Consider the following 19,792-nt stretch of genomic DNA (forward strand, 5'->3'; position numbering starts at 1 on the left):
CTGCCTGAAAGTAAGAGGATGAACCAATTACATTTTAATAGATTTTTTAAATTACTAATGGAAAATAAACAATAGTTTAAATGGCTCTTATTGGATTTACTTTATATTTACCAAATGACTATTCTTTAAATATGACATAGTGAATAACTATAACTATTACAGCATATAGCATGCTCACATTTTTAAAACTTTAAAACATTCAAATTTTTTTGAAATACAGTTCTCACTGTTTCTTAGTCTTCTTTGAAAAGTGACTCGGATTCTGTACTACTCATTCTCTGAACCTGTCTGGTGTGTTTGTAATAATAATAATAACGATAACCGCAACAACAATAATAAATATGATAAAACCATGCGAGTTTAATATTATCATTTAAATAAAATGGGCATGTAGGCTAAGAATAATCTTGAAAATCAGGGAAGAGTATTACTCACTCAGCTTTGTGGTTAGGCAGGGATCCCATGGAGGAATCAAAGCCTCCACTGAATATTTAATGAAATGTGGCACAGTTATGAGGGAAGATACATACTTCAGTGTAAAATGGCTAAGCAATTGCACATGCTCTCCTTTTGTGAGGTTTGTACCCAAAATAACTTGACTAAAAAGAGAAATCTAGGGCAAATAATTTTATCCATTTAACAATGCTATAAGCTTGTTTTTCTCAGGAGTTTGGAAGGCAAATGTGGCAGAACTCTCCATTTCATCAAGTATCTATCATGCAGCAATTTTATACAGTACTACAAAGTTTTGGATCCCTCTTACATATAAACATGTGATATTTCTCCCTTCTCGTGGTACAGTGGGGAGGGTACTGGAATAGGCCTTGTGGACCTGAGTTTTCTTACTTTGCTAGTAATGGGCGGGGGTGGGCCAGATTAGTAAGAATCATACAAAAAGGAGAGGGACCTCTTACTGAGCTCCATGTGTCAGACGCTGAGCTAAATTCTTCACATTCCTTCTCAAGTAATTTAATGCATCAGCTCTACAGCTCTACGAGGTAGGTATGTTTACTCTCTCCATTTTACAGGTAAGAAAACCAAGGAATAAAGAGGTTAAAAACTGGTACAAGGTCACATGGATGCTGTGGGGTTGACCTGGTAGAACTAAGAGATCTAGACTAGATATTTCTAGGGTTTCTCCTTGTTCTGACCTCCTTGGACTCTATATTTCGTTTACATGGATGTTAAAACCACATTGGAAAGTCGTCTGTGAGCATGGTGGGCAGCATTCCTGACTGAAAACAGGAAACACACCCCTGGATGGCTGAGTAATGGAATATGGTCCTCAGTGTCATTTACTGGACTGATTCACATAAATGATATTTTGGGACTCTCTCAGGATTTCCAGTGCTAATCTAAAAAGTAGCTGAGGTGCAGCTACTACCGGTGGCCAAACTCATCCAGTGCCATCACCGCTGTACTAAGGTGAGTGACCTAAGTCAGCGCAACTTATATGCCCTCTGCCCCCATCTCCAGAACCCTGGAGTCCATGGAGGGGCTTCAGGGGATTCATTAACCTCCTGAAGTCAGGTGAAAATTTTGTATGTAGGTGATATGAACATTTTATTCTGAGGGGAAAATCCATAGCTTTCCTATGGGGAAACATTACCTTTGTTTTTTTCCAAGAAGTTTGGCATTAAAGAGAAAGTTAGATGGTAAAGATATCTTGAAGGGAGAGAGGAGGCATACGTCTATTTTAATATACGAAGGAGGCTGGCACGTCTTTCATCTCAATGGAAGAAGGCAACAGAGGGGGAAAGATTGAGGACACAGAGAAGAATGACCAGTAGAGCATTGTTCTAATGGGGATGGGTAGGGACAAAATCAAGATCTCAGATTGTGGAAGAAAGCAGCAGGGGCAACTTCTTCTCTGGTGAGGAGAGAGGCGGATGGGGAAGACAGGGAATAATGAGTTGGAAGGAAGAAAAGTTGAAAGATAAATTACCGGTTAAAAGTCAGAGGTCAGGGATAAGACTAGGGTCGGGAGAAAAGTACATGAGTTTGGAAAAGCTGCCTTGGGGGATGCAACCGGCACGGAGGCCCAGCTGGAATGGAAAAACATGGATTTGTTTTGGAACCAATGAACATAGTCATGAGATTTCCCCCAGTCATTCTGGGCAGCCCCAGATTAAAGTGCTGCTGCCCTGCCTTATTGACGACTCCTTCTACCTTCACAGCTGCCACAAGCGGGTGTACAGCTTGTGCACTGTGCAACTCGGGAGGATTTGCTCCCACTGTAGACGCAGGGCGTGTGTTTTATCCTGGCGTTCTGGCAGATGGCAGTAAAGCATCTTTTTCTCACAAAATCAGTATGCTACAACTTTCTAACCAATGGAAGCAAAGTGTCTTGAGGAGGGGGAGCCTTTCTCAAATTGGCAGAAAGGTGCCGTATGGTCTAGCAGCGGCTCTGAGTGTAGAGGGGTAAGAGAAATAATGTGGTGGGTGCTAAGATGCAAGTCAAAAAAACCAGACCTCTGCAGAACAGACCTGTGCTTTTCTGCCTCAGCTAATGCAGAATGGTCCGACTTCGTGCTGCTCTTTTGCAAATACCATGGATTGCTGAAAACCTAGCCCCATTCTCCCTTCCTCCTAAATCCTCTCCTGAGTTCAATACCTGATTTTCTTTTCTGCTGAAGTCTATTTGCCAGCACCTTGTCTGCTACTCACAAGGTACTATGTTTTATTACTATATATATATTTATTACTATATTATTAGATATATTTGTCTTCATAATCCTGAAATGATTTGAAATCTGTGAATAATGACAGAGTTACAGTGGAGCCACTAAGGTGCCATTGGTCCATGATGGTCAGTCATGGGCTAGAGAACCCCTTCCTCTTCAGGCAACCTGTCTCCCTTGTTGCCTGAAGATATGTGAGGCTTGTGACATTCTTTAAAATCAGGAATCTGGGAATTCCCTGACGGTCAGTGGTTAGGACTCCGTGCTTCCACTGTAGGGGGCCCGGGTTCGATCCCTGTTTGGGGAACTAAGATCCTGCAAGCGGTTTGGTGTGGAAAATAAAATAAAATAAAATATAAAATAAAATAAAATAAAATAAAATAAAAAAATAAAATAAAATAAAATAAAAAATAAAATAAAAAATAAAATAAAATAAAATAAATAAAATATAAAATAAAATAAATAAAAGAAAAGAAAATAAATAAAAGAAAAGAAAAGAAAAAATAAAATAAAAAAAATAAAATAACCAGGAATCTTTAGGCATCAAGGTACCTTATTCCATAAGGCTCTACAAGACCCACTCACCCCTTGCCTCTCTGATCTGACCTTCCTCTACTCTCCTCCATGCTCCCCAGTTCCAGTCATGCCTCCCTCCTGCTCCTCACACACACCAGGCACAGTCCCACACCAGAGTCCCTGTGCTTGCCATCCTTACTGCTGAAACCCCTCCATGTCTCCACTTGGCTTGTTCCCCCATCTTCACAGTATCAGCTGACATGTTACCTTCTTAGGGACACCTTCCCTGTCCAACCTATTTAAAATTGCAATAAACCCACTCCAGTCTTTCTTTATCACCCTTCCCTGTTTTGTTTTCCAGCCTAAAAGTACCTTCTAACTTGCTGCGTTGATGTACTTACATATTCTGTTCATTGTTAGTCTCCCACCACTAAAATATAAGCCCCGTGAAGGCAGAGATTTTGCCTGTTTCCTGCCCCCACTCCGGTCCAGGATACCCCACAGCATGGTGAACAGCCCATGAGAACAGAGCCGGCACTCAGTCATTCTATGTTGAATACATTGCTTGAAAATTGTTTCATATATTACTTTCCTAAATCATACGTACAATGACCAAAGTATTTTCTAAATCAAAACTTGGTCTGACATTTGTAAATCACAAATTGTAGAGTTTGGGCACAAATGCTGCATTTTTTTTTTTTTTTTTAGAGAAATGTTATGATTCAAAGACAATGGAATAGTGATTTGAAATCAGGATGGCCCTGTAAAATCTAGAACTTATCATGGCTAAACTGTGCCTGGATAGACAATAGCTAAATCCTAGTAGAAATCCTTTAAATCCTAAAAGGGTATCTGGTGTAACTGTTGTTGACAGTAGAGAGATTCTTCAGCAGCCAGATTTCCCAAGACTTCTTTCAATTCAAAACTTAAGTAACCACTCAGTTTACATAATAAGTTAGGTCAGTGGATATGTACTTAAGTCACCAACATATATTCATACATTATTTCTTCTTCTGATTATATACATTCTTTTATATATATATATATGTTCTGATATATGTGTTATATTGTATGTATATGATTGAAAATAAATTCCTCTGGGGTTCCATTTAAACGCCCCAAGTCAAGCAATACTTTTTTTTTGAAACCCAAATCTCTTCAGTGGTATTTTCCTTCGTGGTAATGGAAGATAGCTGATTGTAGATGATTAGATGAAAGTGAAGTAATTTGGAAAACAGTTCAGAATAAGTTTGAGAGTAAAATGGAGGCAAAAACAAACAACAACAATGAAGAATCCACATTCTCTAAACTTCAGGCTGTAAAATGGCTGTTATCAGCAGTACACATTTGAGTTATGAGGTAAAGTGATTAATTGGCTGAGTCTCAACAGGAGATAACGTTGGGACCCAATAACTTAACACTGCATATTGATCCCAGAACCACATTAGCCTCAATAAGTCTCCAGCATCCTTAACTGTACATTTCCCACTAATTATATTTTTTATGGTTGTCAGAGATCATTAATCTTGAAGTTCTAAGACAGTCTACATTCATGAGAAAAAAATAATTAAAGCCCAGGACTTAACACAAATCTAACTGCCATGATAAGGAATTATTAATACTTATCTGTTGACTCGTTATACTTTTTGAGAATGATCTGGGTTTATCTCTTTTCCTTATGGACAAAATCAGTTACATTTTGGATAGATCCTTTGCTAATGTTCCCAAGTGACAATCAGTATTGAAACTCAAGAGGCACAGGCAAATGGCTCCTCCTAAAATGAAGAGACAGGAAGTAAAGTGGAATCTATCTCATTTCCCTGTTTTTCAGAAGACGTACCTCTCATGTCTCCAGAGCAAGCTCAGCGTGTTCTCTGAAGTTCCATCCTCCCAGCGCCTGCCTGGTGACTGTGTTTATGTTTAGGCCCCTCACTTGAAAAGGCACCGGCTTAGGAAACAGCTGTTCACAATTAAATTAATTATCATTTGTCAACAGCATTCTGAGCTCCGAAATTCTGTGTTCACAGAAGAGAGCGCTGCCAGGCCACGGTGCTCTTCAGAATGTGCCTGCACTGACATCACCCATCTAGTTTGGGAAGGCAGCTTTAAGGTTTTCAAAGCAGTGACAGTATCTTTGTAAAACTATTGTCCCACACTCCACTAATCTTTTTCTCTTAACTTTAGAGCATTTGCTTATCATTTGTCTGATATTTTATTTCCATTGGATTTTGACATACCACTTCAAAATGGAAGACCGACAGCAGAGAATAAGGTGGGTATAAGAAATATCAGTGTGGTCCTCTAAGAATGAATAGTTAATGGATGAAGCTGAAGTTCCTTGGTAGTAACCCTGTGAAATTTATGAATCAGAATTCTAACCATTTAACTCTTGGTTAAAACTTTTCTTTGCTGACATAAGTAATCTGAAGAGCTAACTGAGACTTGGAGGACCCAGAGCTTTAACTGTACTGACTAACCCTAAAGACTGTGTATGTTCACGCAAAGCAAAGTTCAGTCAGGAAGGGAATTAACCTCAAACTCACCAGGTAATTGTTGAGAAAAAAGCAAGTGTGTTTAAGTTACCTGGGTAGTTACTTTTGAGTTTTTCTTCTGGATTTTTGTTTTTTTAATTTTTTAATTTGAAAATGGGGGAGTCATTTAGAAAGGGGGAGTCATTTCTAAAATATTTAGAAAATATTTTATCCAATTAGAGTTTTCAATTAAATTCTTCTCCCTATTTTAATTTAATTTATTTTATTTTAGCATTTTTGGACACCCCTCAAAAAAATCCAACATGTAGAAAAGCAACATGCATGAATATGTTTCTTGAAGCATTGTTTATAATAGGAAACATTTGGGAAATGATTTAAATGTCCTATAGGTGAATAGATAAAGAAATTATGAGATTCGACCCAATGGCCATTTTAGTTTATTATGAAGACTATGAAGCAACATGTACTATGCTTATGATAAAATTACATAAGAAAATCCAGTGATATTATTGAAAAACAAAAAGAAGGAAAAAATAGGATATAAAGATTTTTACGTACTGATTTCAAGTGTACCTGTTTCTATAGCTTTCAAATTCTTTATGATATGGCTATAAATTTATTATTTAATTCAAAGTAATATATTAGACTTATTTTTATACCAAAGAGGGTCTGTGAAAACCTCTCTGATAAAATCTAAAGGAAACCAGAAAGTTTGTTTTTGAAAAAACTATTTGAGTTTAAATTAAAAACCAGTTCAGCAAATCTCCTCTTGAACTTCCTGCTCCACCTACCCCCGACATTTGTTCAACATTTAAAGGTTTTGAATAAGCCTGTAATGTGTAATTTATTCTTCTGTAATGCTATCCCATATTTTTTCTAATCTCTCCTTTCTAAAAAGATAGCAAAATAAGCAAATAAACCCACAGTTAGCAAAGAAACACTGGATAATGATGGACATCTACAATGTTTTTTGTTAGCTGCAAAAGAACTAGCAAAAACTCCATTTGGCAATTTCAAAGAGCATTTACTTATGTTCATAAAGTGTTCCTAACATAAGTGAAGTTTAAACTGTAATACTTCCTCCAAGGACGTCATTTCTAAAACATGTGGCAATTTCAGATCTTAACGAGGTGTATATTCTTTAGTTGCCAACAAACAAAAGTAACAAATTTATTATCTAGAAGGAGAAGATAAATTCACAAAATTTAAAAATGAAGGATTTATAAAGGTATGGGAAAAAGGAAACCTTATTTTATGGGGCTATGGAAGGGAACTAGAAATACAGACATCACTTTTTTAAAGTTTTTGTGAATAGCTTCAGTTTAGAACTAAAGCCTTTTCTTTCTCTTTATTTTTGCACTATTAAACTATTTTGCTTTTTAGTGGTGGGGGGGGGCAGATATAGGGCCATCGACATCCTCTTAACGCTGAGCCAGCGGTCCTAGTTGAATACAGAACTTAATGAACAAGCATTTGTGAAGTTTCTGTGATCCTAGAAATATACTGAGTACTCTAATTAGTGCTTCTCTAACTTCAATGTGCATACGGACAACCTAGGGATAGAATTAAAATGTGGATTCTAATCCTGTGGGTCTAGGGTGGATTCGGAGGTGATGGATTTCTAATAAGCTCCCAGGTGACTCAATGCAACTGCTCTAGAGACTAACCTTTGAATAGCACTACAGAACACCAAAAGGCAAATTTGCATGCCTTTGAGAAAGTGAAATACAGTAGACAATTGGCAGAAGTAAACCCACGTGCACTTGGCCAGATGTAAGTAAAGCAGCTGCAACCAAATTCCAGCCGACTGCTGGTATTGGGGGCTGATATTGCCTGAGGATGAAATGAGAGCTTAAAGTATCTAGTTCAGTGGCTGGTGCCAGGTAGGTAACTGTGTTTTCCTCTTCTCTCTATAAAAATAATTACCAAATGAAACTGTTAGGGAACACAACCTAGTAACATTTCAGCATTTTATACTGATAAAATCAAATGCTGATTAGAGAATGGGTCAGTGGGTGTCGTGTAGTGTGCAGAAGACATTACTTGATATACTTGAAATCAGTGTTGCTTTTGGAAGATGACTGGCTTTATTTAACAAAAAAAGCTGGAAAGAGTGACTTTCCATAAGAGAAGTAAGAGGGAAGTCATCTGTGGACGTGGTGGGTGGGTGGAGAGTTAGAAATGGACTAGGAAGCTAAGGAAATGGGGCTAAGAAGGAAGGTTGATGGAGCAATGTGCCTTTATAGGTGGAATGTCCTTGAGAAGTTCCCGGAGATGGTGTGATATTGTGATTTACAATAAGAAATATAGATTTGGTCTTCCATTCCTGGCACAGAGTTCCCCAAACCCTTGGGATTTCCTGTGATGAGAGCAAAGGTGTCTTTTGTTATGTTAATAAGTGACTTTTGGAAACCGTCTGAGGATGGGGACTGGTTGCCAGGGGAACCAACCACGTGATTACAGGGTTGGACCTTTCAGTTCCACCCCCCTGACTTCCAAGGAGGGAAGACAGGCTGAATTAATCACCATCAGCCAATGACTTAATCAATCATGGCTCTGTAGTGAAGCCTCCATAAAACGCCAGAAGGATGGGGTTTGGAGAACTTCTGGTTGGTGAACGCATGGAGATTCGAGGAGAGTGGTGTGCTCTGGGGGAGGTCATGGAAGCTCCTAGCCCCTTTCCCATACCTTGCCCTATGTATCTCTTTCATCTGGCTGGTCCTGTGTTATATCCTTTTATAATAAACCAATAATCTAGTAAGTAAAATGTTTCTCTGAGTTCTGTGAGCCACTCTGGCAAATTAATCTACCCAAGGAGGGGGTCATTGGAAACTCTAATCTATAGCCGGTTCGTCAGGAGCACAGGCGACAACCTGGACTTGGGATGGGCGTCTGAAGTGGTGGTGAGAGAGGGCATCGTATAGGACCGAGCCCTTAACCTGTGGGATCTGATGATATCTCCAGGAAGATAGTGTCAGAATTGAGTTAAATTGTTGGACACGCAGTTGGTGTCTGAGAATTGCTTGGTGTGGGGAAAAAACCCACACTTTGCAATTGGGTGCAGAGTCTTATATGGGAATGCTCAAAAGACTTCAGAACAGAGATGTTAGACATTCAATTCTAAGTTACTTGCTATGCTGTAGGCTAAATGACACAAATCCTCTCTATTGCCCCGAAGCAATGTGTGCTGGACACATACAGCCTTGTGTAGGAAGCACTTTGGGGTGTGGAGGATTCTGGTCATGTCCAGCCTGACGGTTGTGTTCAGCCTGTGGGAAAAGACAGCAGAAGGCCAGACAAGAATAGCCCATGTTGAATTCAGCAGGAGGTCATTAGTGACTTAACTCCCTAAACAATCAACAATCCCCAGAGATATTGGAGAGATGGGGGGTTTCACATGTTGGAAGCAGGATAATGAGTCCTTGAGAACATTTAGGGAGTTGACAATTTAGATAAAAATAAGGTGTTAATTGAAGCAGTAATGTGCACAAAAATATAGAAGGGAGAGACATCATGTGACTAGAAATCAACTAGAAAACTTAACACACCTTAGATTTCACTTGAGATTTCAAACTATAGGGGAGTAAGAGCCATCGTGGGATCTTGGACTGTAATGTGTTTAATTTTCACTTCGTAGGTTTTCACTTTGGCAAAACTAATAGGACAGCTTTAGAAAAGCATATTGGTCAATCTTATTAGGACATTTTTCAACAGTCTTTAAAATTAGAATATCTCCCTATCCCCCATGAAGTTTTTACCTGAAAATTTTATAAAACATAGGTTTAGAATAGCTCAAGCCAATTATTCAATTTAGGTTCATACCTCCCATCCTTTCCCTTAATAGGATACCTTCCTCACTTCCTGAGACAGCTCATTGAACAATTTCCCAATAGCGTATTTTCATAATGAAGATTGACAATATGCCATTTATTAGCTAGGGAACATGAATTACATTGTACAGGTTGATATTGCCTTAACACTGAATTTTTGGGCAGGGTCGGGGGGAACTGTTACACAGACCATGGCTGCCTTCTCTGAGTATTTGTATGCTTTGTTCTAACAGTAGGTGATGAAGGTGAGAAGCATTTTAAGAGGCCCATGCTGACCACAGAGACAGACCTTTACTCAAGCCAAAGCTCAGTGTAATCAACCACCATATCTGCTTAATGATTTTTAGGTTTTATAATGTACATGTATAGGTAGAAATGCTCTACTCCATATTTGTTTTTTTCTCATTGAAAAGTTTTTTTTTTCTTTTAAAGCCAGTCTTATAAAAAGCAAATTTGGAAAAGTTGAGGTTTCTTAGAAAAATAACTGCCGTATTATAGTGGGATAAATTCTATCTCTATATGTCACCGTCCAACGTACTGCCAGATTCCAACGGAGAATCTGGAATTACTATTTCCCTTCTATAACATATGGGAGCAAGTTCAAACACTTGGCCCCAGAACACAAAGCTCATGATTTGGTTCACTCTACTTTTCTTGCCTCATTTCCTTGTTCCTTCTTTTATTCCATCTTTTAAATTCACACCAATATGAATGACCATTTTTCAGAGCCACCCAGAGGCTTCCATTTATTTTCTGTGTGTGATCAGCTTCCTTTTCTCCATTTGCTTGAACCAACTTCACTTGTTTCTTAAAATCAGCTCCATGGCACCTATCTGGTATTCTTCATTCTCCAAAGAACACACAAGATTTTATATTTAGCTTTATTGTAGTACTTCTTTGATTCTTTATTTTATTACAAGTATCTTTTCCCCTGGTCTGTGACTCCCATAAAAGCACAAATTATATTTTGAAAAATTCCAGTGCTTAGCGTATAATAGGCACTCAAAAAAATTAGTGATTAAGAATGCATGACAGGGAAAAATAAGCTTGCAAAATACAAACTCAACAGACAACTAGAAGCCCTTCAAGACATGTCTCCAGCTAATCCACATAGATTTTCGTGATTTAAGGAAGAGGGGAAAAGGTTAAGGCGTTCCTGAAAGGTGGTTCTAGAAATTAAGAGGAAATTTATAATCTCTAGAGCCAATTATTGCTTCAGGGCAATATTTCAGATTTCCCTTGTTTCAGGTAAGCTGAAAATATACCCCCAATAAAGGTAAGGTCACAGTTTCTTGCCTGTTTTGTTGGGATTCTTTGAAACATCAGGATTCACCAGCTGAATGATGGTGAATTGGGGATGTCTTAATTTTCCAAGATTGGGGCAGACATGCTCAGTTAAGATTAAAAGGGAAAGATCAAGTTAAAAAGAAGTATGTTTTTTTTCTTGGTGATTTATACATAGTGCTTTTTTTTTTTAACATCTTTATTGGAGTATAATTGCTTTACAATGGTGTGTTAGTTTCTGCTGTATAACAAAGTGAATCAGCTATATGTATACATACATTCCCATACCTCCTCCCTCTTGCGTCTCCCTCCCACCCTCCCTACCCCACCCTCCTAGGTGGTCACAAAGCACGGAGCTGATCTCCCTGTGTGTTGATTCTTCCAATCCAAGAACATGGTATATCTCTCCATCTGTTTGTATCATCTTTAATTTCTTTCATCAGTGTCTTATAGTTTTCTGCATACAGGCGTTGTGGTCGGAAAAGACACTTGATACGATTTCAATTTTCTTAAATTTAACAAAGCTTGATTTGAGACCCAAGATATGATCTATCCTGGAGAATGTTCATAGTGGTTGTTTTAAAATAAAGCCTCCTATAGAGAAGTGGTGTCTATGCCCCCTCCCCTTGAGTATGGGCTCTATAACTACTTGACTAACAGAACATGGCAGAAGGATGCTGTGTCATTTTCTGCGTCCAGATCTTGAGAAATTGGTAGCTTCCACTTCTTATTTCTTAGGACATTCACTCTTGGAACCTAAGTAACTTGTGTGAGGAAGCCCAAGCTGCCTTGCGGAGAGCAGTCAGCACCAAATTTCTTGCCATGTGAATGAACCATCTTGGGAATGGATGTCTTCCCCACCCCACCGCAGTCCCCGAGCCCCTTGTGGTTCCCCTGTTTTCAGCGGAGCAGGAAGTATGAGACACAAGCTTGGAAAGCAGTTCCTATGGTACTTCTGCTCATGGTTACAATGTTCCTCCTTCTAGACCTAAAATTATTATTGGTTGACTAATATAAATATAATGTGTAATTCAGGCAGAAGGTAGTATTATTAGTCACCTTGGCAATCTGTTGATATTAAGGCAAAATTTGGCTGCCTGGCAATCCTGTTGGCCTCTTACTTAGAGAACCTTTTCCCCTCTTTCTCAGGACCACAGTACAGACACAAACACAACCTATTTAGAACAGACAATACTGTTTTCAAACAATTCCAAAAGTTTTACATTTCTCATGCTGTGGTAAAATATAAGCAACAGGCTTATATGAAATTTCACGGTATTCAACATGCTGAAACTGTCTTTAGCCTAAGAAAAATAAAATATTAGGAAAAATAAAACTCCTCTAAAAATAAAATTTCTATTGCATCTGTTTTTGTCTTGTAATGTATTCCAAAGAATATGGCTACGTTATGGATATGTCTATATGGATATATTTCAAGTCAGTATTTTTGTAAACATAGATAATTGAGTGGTAAACATTTATATTATCTGAGCACAAAGTTGTATTGCTACCACGCATTTTAAAACTTACTCAGATGGCTAGATTCTAACGCCTCCTCTACTTGGACTTGGCATTAAGTGCCAAGGGTAGGAGTTTATCCCTGAAAAGAACTCTAGCCCTGATACTGATCTGAAAATTTGGATCCCTCTACAAAGCTCTTTGGCAATTAACCAAAAATACTTCATCATCTGAACAGTGTTTATCCTTTCACAATTTCTTTCACTATTTCATGCCAAAATAATAAAGTGTGTGTGTGTGTGTGTGTGTGTGTGTGTGTGTGTGTGAGAGAGAGAGAGAGAGAGAGAGGGAGAGAGAGAGAGAAGAAAAGTGCTGGGGTAGAGCTTAAAATGTTCACCTATTTTGGGGCGTATTCAGCGGTAGGTAAAATTTTGGGTTTATTTTCATTGTAATTCATGTAGTTCATCCATCTGTAGATGAATTTGTTTCCCTAAACAGTGAATATTATTATTATTATTTTTTTTAACATCTTTATTGGAGTACAACCGCCCCACAATGGTGTGTTAGTTTCTGCCCTACAACAAAGTGAATCAACTATACATACACATACATCCCCATATCTCCTCCCTCCCGCGTCTCCCTCCCACCCTCCCCGTTCCACCCCTCTAGGTGGTCACAAAGCACCGAGCTGATCTCCCTGTGCTATGTGGCCGCTTCCCACTAGCTATCTATTTTACATTTGGTAGTGTATATATGTCCATGCTGCCCTCTCACTTCATCCCAGCTTACCCTTCCCCCTCCCCATGTCCTCAAGTCCATTCTCTAGTAGGGCTGCGTCTTTATTGCTGTCCTGCCCCTAGGTTCTTCAGAACCAAGTGAATATTATTTAACAATGATCATTACTCGGATGTTTTATGAAATAACCCTCACTACTGCTGTAAGATGATTATAAGCAGAGTGCTGCCGCCAACTTGCAGAGGCAACAACGAAGTAGCAAATTTCTGGGACCATGAGATAAAGCTCACTGCTGTCTAAGGCTGCTGAAGCCTAAATGATCAATCTTATACCTTTCATTCAGAAACTTAGGAAAACAAAATGCTCCAAACCCACATTCTTTCTTTGTAATCCCTGAATAGTCTTGCCTGAGTATTACCACTTAGGTAGTTAATGATTTATACCAGCAGAGGTAGGTCATTCTTCCCCTTCCTATACTGTTCTAGAGAGACTGATAGCCCTTGAGCAGGAAGATAGTTGAGGCTTGTGCTAGAACACTCCATGGTGATGTCACTGACAAGAAATCTACCACACTGAGCATTTATTTCTCTTTTTCTTGCAAGAGCAAAAGGTTATACACTTTCTGAGAGTTCGCTTCACAAAAACAAGCAATACTTAAATGCACCATATTTTTGACCACCCAGAGAGGAAGCGTTCTTACAGAAGATCTCAGAGGGGATATTATTATTGATGAAGTGTCAATGAATCAGATATGTAGATGAAATTCTTCTGAAGCTACACAATCTTCAACTATAAGGAAGACTATTTGAGCTGAAATATGTTTTGGATTAGGAAACCTCTCCTCATTCGAGGGGAATAATTGGAAACACCTGAGGCTCACATGCCATTTCTTTTATGTGTTTCTATCACAAATCTTTGAGGGAAGGAGGTTGGGAGGGATGCCTGCACGGGTGAGCTCGCTTATTGGCTTTAGTTCCCAGAGCCCTTTGGGTTGTACATTTATACTCCCAACTTGAACATGATAATCACAGATGGAGGCAGCTGGAAGAAATTATGAACCATGAAATAAGTTAACTTTGATTGTACACTCTCGGATGCTCTTGTTGTCTCCTGAAATACCGTGACTACATAGTTTCTATGGTAACTATGAAAGAGAAGAGCCTACACAATTTAGCCAACGTGTGATTCAAAGATCATACATAATGGTTCAAAGTGACATAAGGTGTTATTGAGAGTTGTCTGAAAAGGTAGAAGTCTACTCCTATGTGTCCAAAGACTAAAGAAATAATGTGATCAGTGTGGCTTGGTGACTAGAAAATATTTGTGCTTCATCATTACGTATGAGTTAAATGTGAATCCTTTTTATCTCAAACCAAAAAGCATATGACAAATTATTTTGTCAAGAAATATAACTCTTCTCAGATGCTTTAGACTGGCATATGGCTTTCCTTCCATCTTGGAAATACCAATCTGATTTACTAGAGTTTTGTTTATTTACCATTTTAACTGTTTCTAAGTGCATTCACAATATTGTGCACTATTTCCAGAAATTTTTCATCATCCTGAACAGAGATTTTGTACCCCTTAAACAACAATTGCCCATTCTCCTCTTGCTGACCCCTGGTAAAAGCTATTGTAATTTCCACTTCTATGAATTTGCCTATTCTAAATACCTCGGAAAAATGGAATCAGGATATTTGTCCTTTTGTGTCTGGCTTATTTCACTTAGCATAATATTTTCAAGGTTTACCCATGATGTAGCATATATTAGCATTTTATTTTTTTAATGGATGAATAACATTCTGTTATGAGTATATATCATATTTTAAAAATCCATTCATCTGCTGATGGACACTTGGGTTGTTTTCACCTTTTGTCTCATGAATAATGCTGCTATTAATATTGGTATACGTATATGTTTGAGTTCCTTGGCACATGACTTTTTAAAAATAAAGTATTTTTAGCCCTTGATATTTGGATATAATAAAACAAAACTCAATGATCACCACTAATGATCATTTTTTGGGTTATTTTACGTTTATTTTTTTAAACAGAGTATATTGGGGGAAGGTCCTCACTTTTCTTGCTCCTTCTCACATTCCAAGACTGTATATGCCCCATCTTCCTGCATATGTTATATAAATAAACAGAAATTAAATTAAATTAACCTGGGCTACCAGGTATAGAGAGGATTTGTTCTCAGAAACTGAAGCAATCATACCTTCTGCCTATAAAGAGGGTGAACATTAAAAATGAGCAAGCTCATTAGTTTTTCAGCTTCTGTATCTTGATGGGTATAGAATAAGAACTCCAAAGACTAAGAAGTGAGAATTGTAAAAAAAAAAAAAAAAAAAAAAAGTAGCTCTATCAGATTATTTAATTAAAACACTCTTGGCATTTCCTATCTGTGGAATTTTGTACCTAATATCACGAGGTGGAAGAGATTATTTTGGCTGAATTTGAGTTGCATGTAGGCAGGTTTAAAAACTCCCAACTAGTTACTCCACAGAAACTTCATCTATTACTTCCAGCCATTAGGAAACCAGATTAACGCATGCTTCCGGGAGACAGATTCCAAGTGTAGAGAATCAGACCACAAGATTCAGAATTCCTGAAACATGTGCTTTTGGAAAATGCATCTGCAGAAATGGCAGAAGTTGTCGACCTAACAGCTGGGCAGGGTATAAAAGACTGAAATTAGTGACTGGGAAACTTCACGTGCATAAAATGAAAACAGTGATGGTTTTGCTTTTGACCAATGTTTTTCTTCATAACAGCCTAGAAAACAAATGTTTAACTTGTCCACAAACTCTCTCTCCTGCTTTAAGAAATGGTTACAGGAAAGTCCTGAGGAATTATCTTTTCTAAAAGAAACCACGTTCTCGCTTGCTGCTGGCTTCCTCTCCTGTGTGGAAGGCAGGCTGCGTCATGTCAGGCATCCTTGTGTTGTTCTCTAGACTTGGATATTATTGTCCTGAACAAAAGATAAAACAGCAATGCATGGTGAAATATAATACAAACTGTAAGTATGTTGAAATTGTCATAGCAATATAAAGTAGAGATGATTAATTCTCATTAATCTTAAATGAAGACCAGGAAATAGCAGATCTAGATCATACTCATGGATGGGGGACAATAATAGGAAGGAGGAAATTATTTGCTGATGCCTCACCTTTTGCCAGGGTGAAAGGATTATTCATTTTTCTCTCCTTCTAACTCAACTCTGTAACTTGTGTGCTTGTTCAGGTTATGGTTCTTATGCTGATTTGTGATGTGCAGGCTTCTTTGACTCCTAAGCAGCGTAGCTATTTCACTAACTCGTCATGGATACTATTTACTTCTGGTCTTAAATACGAAGATCAAAATGATTCTGAGACAACCAGCTTAATGACTTGTTTCTAAATGTTCACACCCTTCATTTCCTTCTTGGTGGTACTTAAGTAGTACCTAATTATCTTTGCCATTAAATATCTAAGATGAGCCCCAGATTTAAAATATACCAGGTAACATGCACACAAATGTAATAAAGAAGAGAAAGTTTTGTTTCTCTGTTTGCAATTGCTTGAGGCTTCTCTAGGAGACTTAGCAGGAGACTCCTCAGCCTGAGATGTTTATGTGCTACCCTCCTCTGTGGAAATGGAGCTGGAGACATCCACATGGGCATGTGGTTTCCTTTAAACTATGGAATACCTCTGACCCAGCATGGTGAAAAGTCTAGATTGCAGGTCTTTTTATTCCTCCCATACAGCCTAGCCATGGCACAGTAAGGTGAGGCTGGGAAGACAGAGAACAGGGTAGCTGACAGACTTTGAAGGAAAGAAGTTATAGGAAACAAATATTCATGGAATTTCAACTGACTGAAGAATTTTGGAAATAGACCACTTTGAGGGCAGAGAGGAGAAAGATATTAGTACATATATGGAAGGAATATATAACAAAATACAGATAGAAAATACTGACATCAGAAAATTTAATCTTTAGACTTTCAAAACTCCTTTAGCAAGGTTTCATATTAAAAAATATTAAGTATTAGTCCTCCTTTCTATGCTGTTAAATACTGACTCTTAAAACTCACTGTTTATGAGTTAAATACTCACTCATAAAAACTGTCCCCAGGAGGAGAAATTGTTATGGAATGTTCCTGTCAGGGTGCTAAGGAAGGTTCAGTGGAGGGCTAGAAGGACACCCCATGTTTGAGTTGTCCAATTTGGTCCATTCAGAACAATAAGTATTGTGTGAACACATATCAGTTCATGGAAGGACGCTATCACTGGTACTTTATTAGGAGTCCTAATACAATACACGAGAGTATCTCGTAAGTGTAAGAACTTTTGCCAATTGTGAACTCAATATCCCATGCTTGCAATTTTGGTGCTGTCTTCCCAGGTCCTAATCAACTGCACACTCTTGAGGACAGTGCTGGTGATACGTAACAAGTCCCACTCCTGCCCCTGATCCTTCTTCCCTCTTTATTCTCCATCCTAGATTGCTCATGTCTCCTAGCAATCTGAGAGTTCATGTGGCAGGTGGGACATGATGTGGCCTTGCTAGAGTTCTCTACTCTAACCTGTGGAAAGTTCTGTTTCTGCAGCATTCTGTGGCATTACCCATCTGCACTGCCCATTAGTCAGACAGCAGAACTCTCACACATTCCTTGCAAAAAACTAAGCAAAGAGAGCGTTTGAGAGCTGTGACTCCAAGTGCAATGGCATGGAGTCATTCAATTGTAGCATAGACATGTGATTAGCAGTTAAAGAATCTAGAGATTGAACTTTGATTTTCTGTGTTTGTACCAATAATTGACACTCTTAACTTAGAAGTTTTGGAAATAGGACTTGAATCTTTTTTGGTGTATGGAGAACTCTTAAGATTCTCATGGTAGCCAACTCCTTTTTTGTAGATCAAGACAATCTCTCTTTCTTTCTTTCTTTCTTCCTTTCTTTCTTTCTTTCTTTCTTTCTTTCTTTCTTTCTTTCTTTTTCTTTCTTTCTTTCTATCCTTTCTTTCTTTCTTTCTTTCTTTCTTTTCTTTCTTTCTTTCTTTCTTTCTTTCTTTCTTTCTTTCTTTCTTCTTTATTTTTGGTTGCATTGGGTCTTCATTGCTGCACGCGGGCTTTCTCCAGTTGCGGTGAGTGGGGGCTACTCTTCATTGTGCGAGCTTCTTATTGTGGTGGCTTGTCTTGTTGCGGAGCACGGGCTCTAGCCGCGTGGGCTTCAGTAGTTGTGGCACGTGGGCTCTAGAGTGCAGGCTCAGTAGTTGTGGTGCACGGGCTTAGTTGCTCTGCGGCATGTGACATCTTCCCGGACCAGGGCTCGAACCCATGCCCCCTGCATTGGCAGGTGGATTCTTAACCACTGCACCACCAGGGAAGTCCCAATCAAGACAATCTTAATGCTTGATTAGCAGAGTGATGTGGAAGAGTGTTGGCGTTAGGCTAAGATTCTAGTCTTCACTTTGCCAGTTACTATCTAAGTGACTTTAGGAAAGTCACTGAATCTCACTGAGCTGAAGTTTCTTCAGCCATAAAAGGGGGATAATATCAGCCCTACCTACCTCATAGGTTCAAAGAAGATAATGTGAAAACCGTGAAATCCTGTACAAATGTGTAACAATACAAATCACCAAGGAATGGTCCTGAATATCATTGAGAACTGAATGATGACTTTGTCTCTGAACAGTTTCCCATGAATAGATATACCAGAGTCAGGAGCTGACTGTAATACAGAAATTATTCACTGACAAATGAAGTAAAACTTTGCTCCTAGTAACGACCTCAGAAATATTTTGAGAGCACACTGATGGTCCATCCTAAAGATGTCACCAGATGGGGATGGAGGCTCTGAGAAGACAAAAGTAAGGCATCCAAGGAACCTAGAACTTTTCAAAACAGAGTGGGTAAAAAAAAAATCAGAAACACCAAAGAATCTCCCATAGAGAGGTTCAGTGAACAAATCTGTGACCATGGTAGTTAAGCAGAATAATGACTGAGGAAGACCAACAGAGGCTAAAGACTTTTGCCAAAATTATGTTATTCAATATCCCATGAGAGGATTCAGAACATTTTTTTCCAACCAAAACCAACAACAACAAAAAATCCTTGTTTTTGTATATAATAAAACTCAACTGCACATTCAGTATTCAGTATAATTCCCTTCTGGCTACAGAAGTGAAGGGTAATTGAATTGTAGAAGGGCTGGTTGCTAATGTCTATGGCAGATTTCAGATCCCATCCTTTGCATTTCAACGACATGCTGCTCAGGGCCATGCCAACTGGAAGAAATGGATCTTGGTATAGATAAAACTCTAAGACTTCTGAGAGCAGAGATTATATCAGTGGAGGCCAAGGCTGGATTCTTCAGCTTTTTGCAATTAAAAAATCTTTAGTTTAATTTTAGCCCTGTGGTTGATTACTAGGTGAATTTTGGTAACTTGTCTCTACAGACTTCTGTTTCTTTTGCTCTAAAATGAAGTGGCTGTAATAAACCCCTTTACAGTCCCAATGTTCTATGAGAAGTGTCTGAGAAGAAAGTTTCTCAGAAGAATAGGAAGAGGTAGCAATCACCTTTTTAAGAGTTTGGAAGCTCAAGGATAATGAGGCTATAGAAATGGAGAGAGAGGGCTTGTAAAAAAGTAGGTAACCTTCAGAAAAATAGATGTTGATTAGGAAAAACCTAGGAAGAGACAAGCTGAAAGAAGTTGAACAGCTGAGCAATCGGAGAAAACTGGAAAGGTTGGTACACAGACGTGGGTAGCTAGTGGGACCGTGCAAGGCCAGCAGGCTGTGTAGAGAAGTAAA

The 19,792-nt window shown here is 38.6% G+C and overlaps 1 protein-coding gene across 9 annotated transcripts in view; it reads right to left on the minus strand.

The window, feature by feature from the left end:
- Positions 1-15,013: 15,013 nt before the first annotated feature.
- Positions 15,014-19,792, minus strand: part of LMNTD1 (lamin tail domain containing 1) — a 419,515-nt gene continuing 414,736 nt past the window's right edge. For all 9 annotated transcript variants that reach the window (XM_082352227.1, XM_082352224.1, XM_082352226.1 and 6 more), the window contains one exon: positions 15,014-15,970. In XM_082352227.1, the coding sequence (XP_082208353.1) occupies positions 15,950-15,970 (21 nt within the window). In that variant the 3' untranslated portion in view covers positions 15,014-15,949. The remainder of the gene's footprint in view (positions 15,971-19,792) is intronic.

The sequence above is a fragment of the Balaenoptera borealis genome (genome assembly GCF_965194805.1).
Source record: "Balaenoptera borealis genome assembly, chromosome: 13".
NCBI lineage: Eukaryota > Metazoa > Chordata > Mammalia > Artiodactyla > Balaenopteridae > Balaenoptera > Balaenoptera borealis.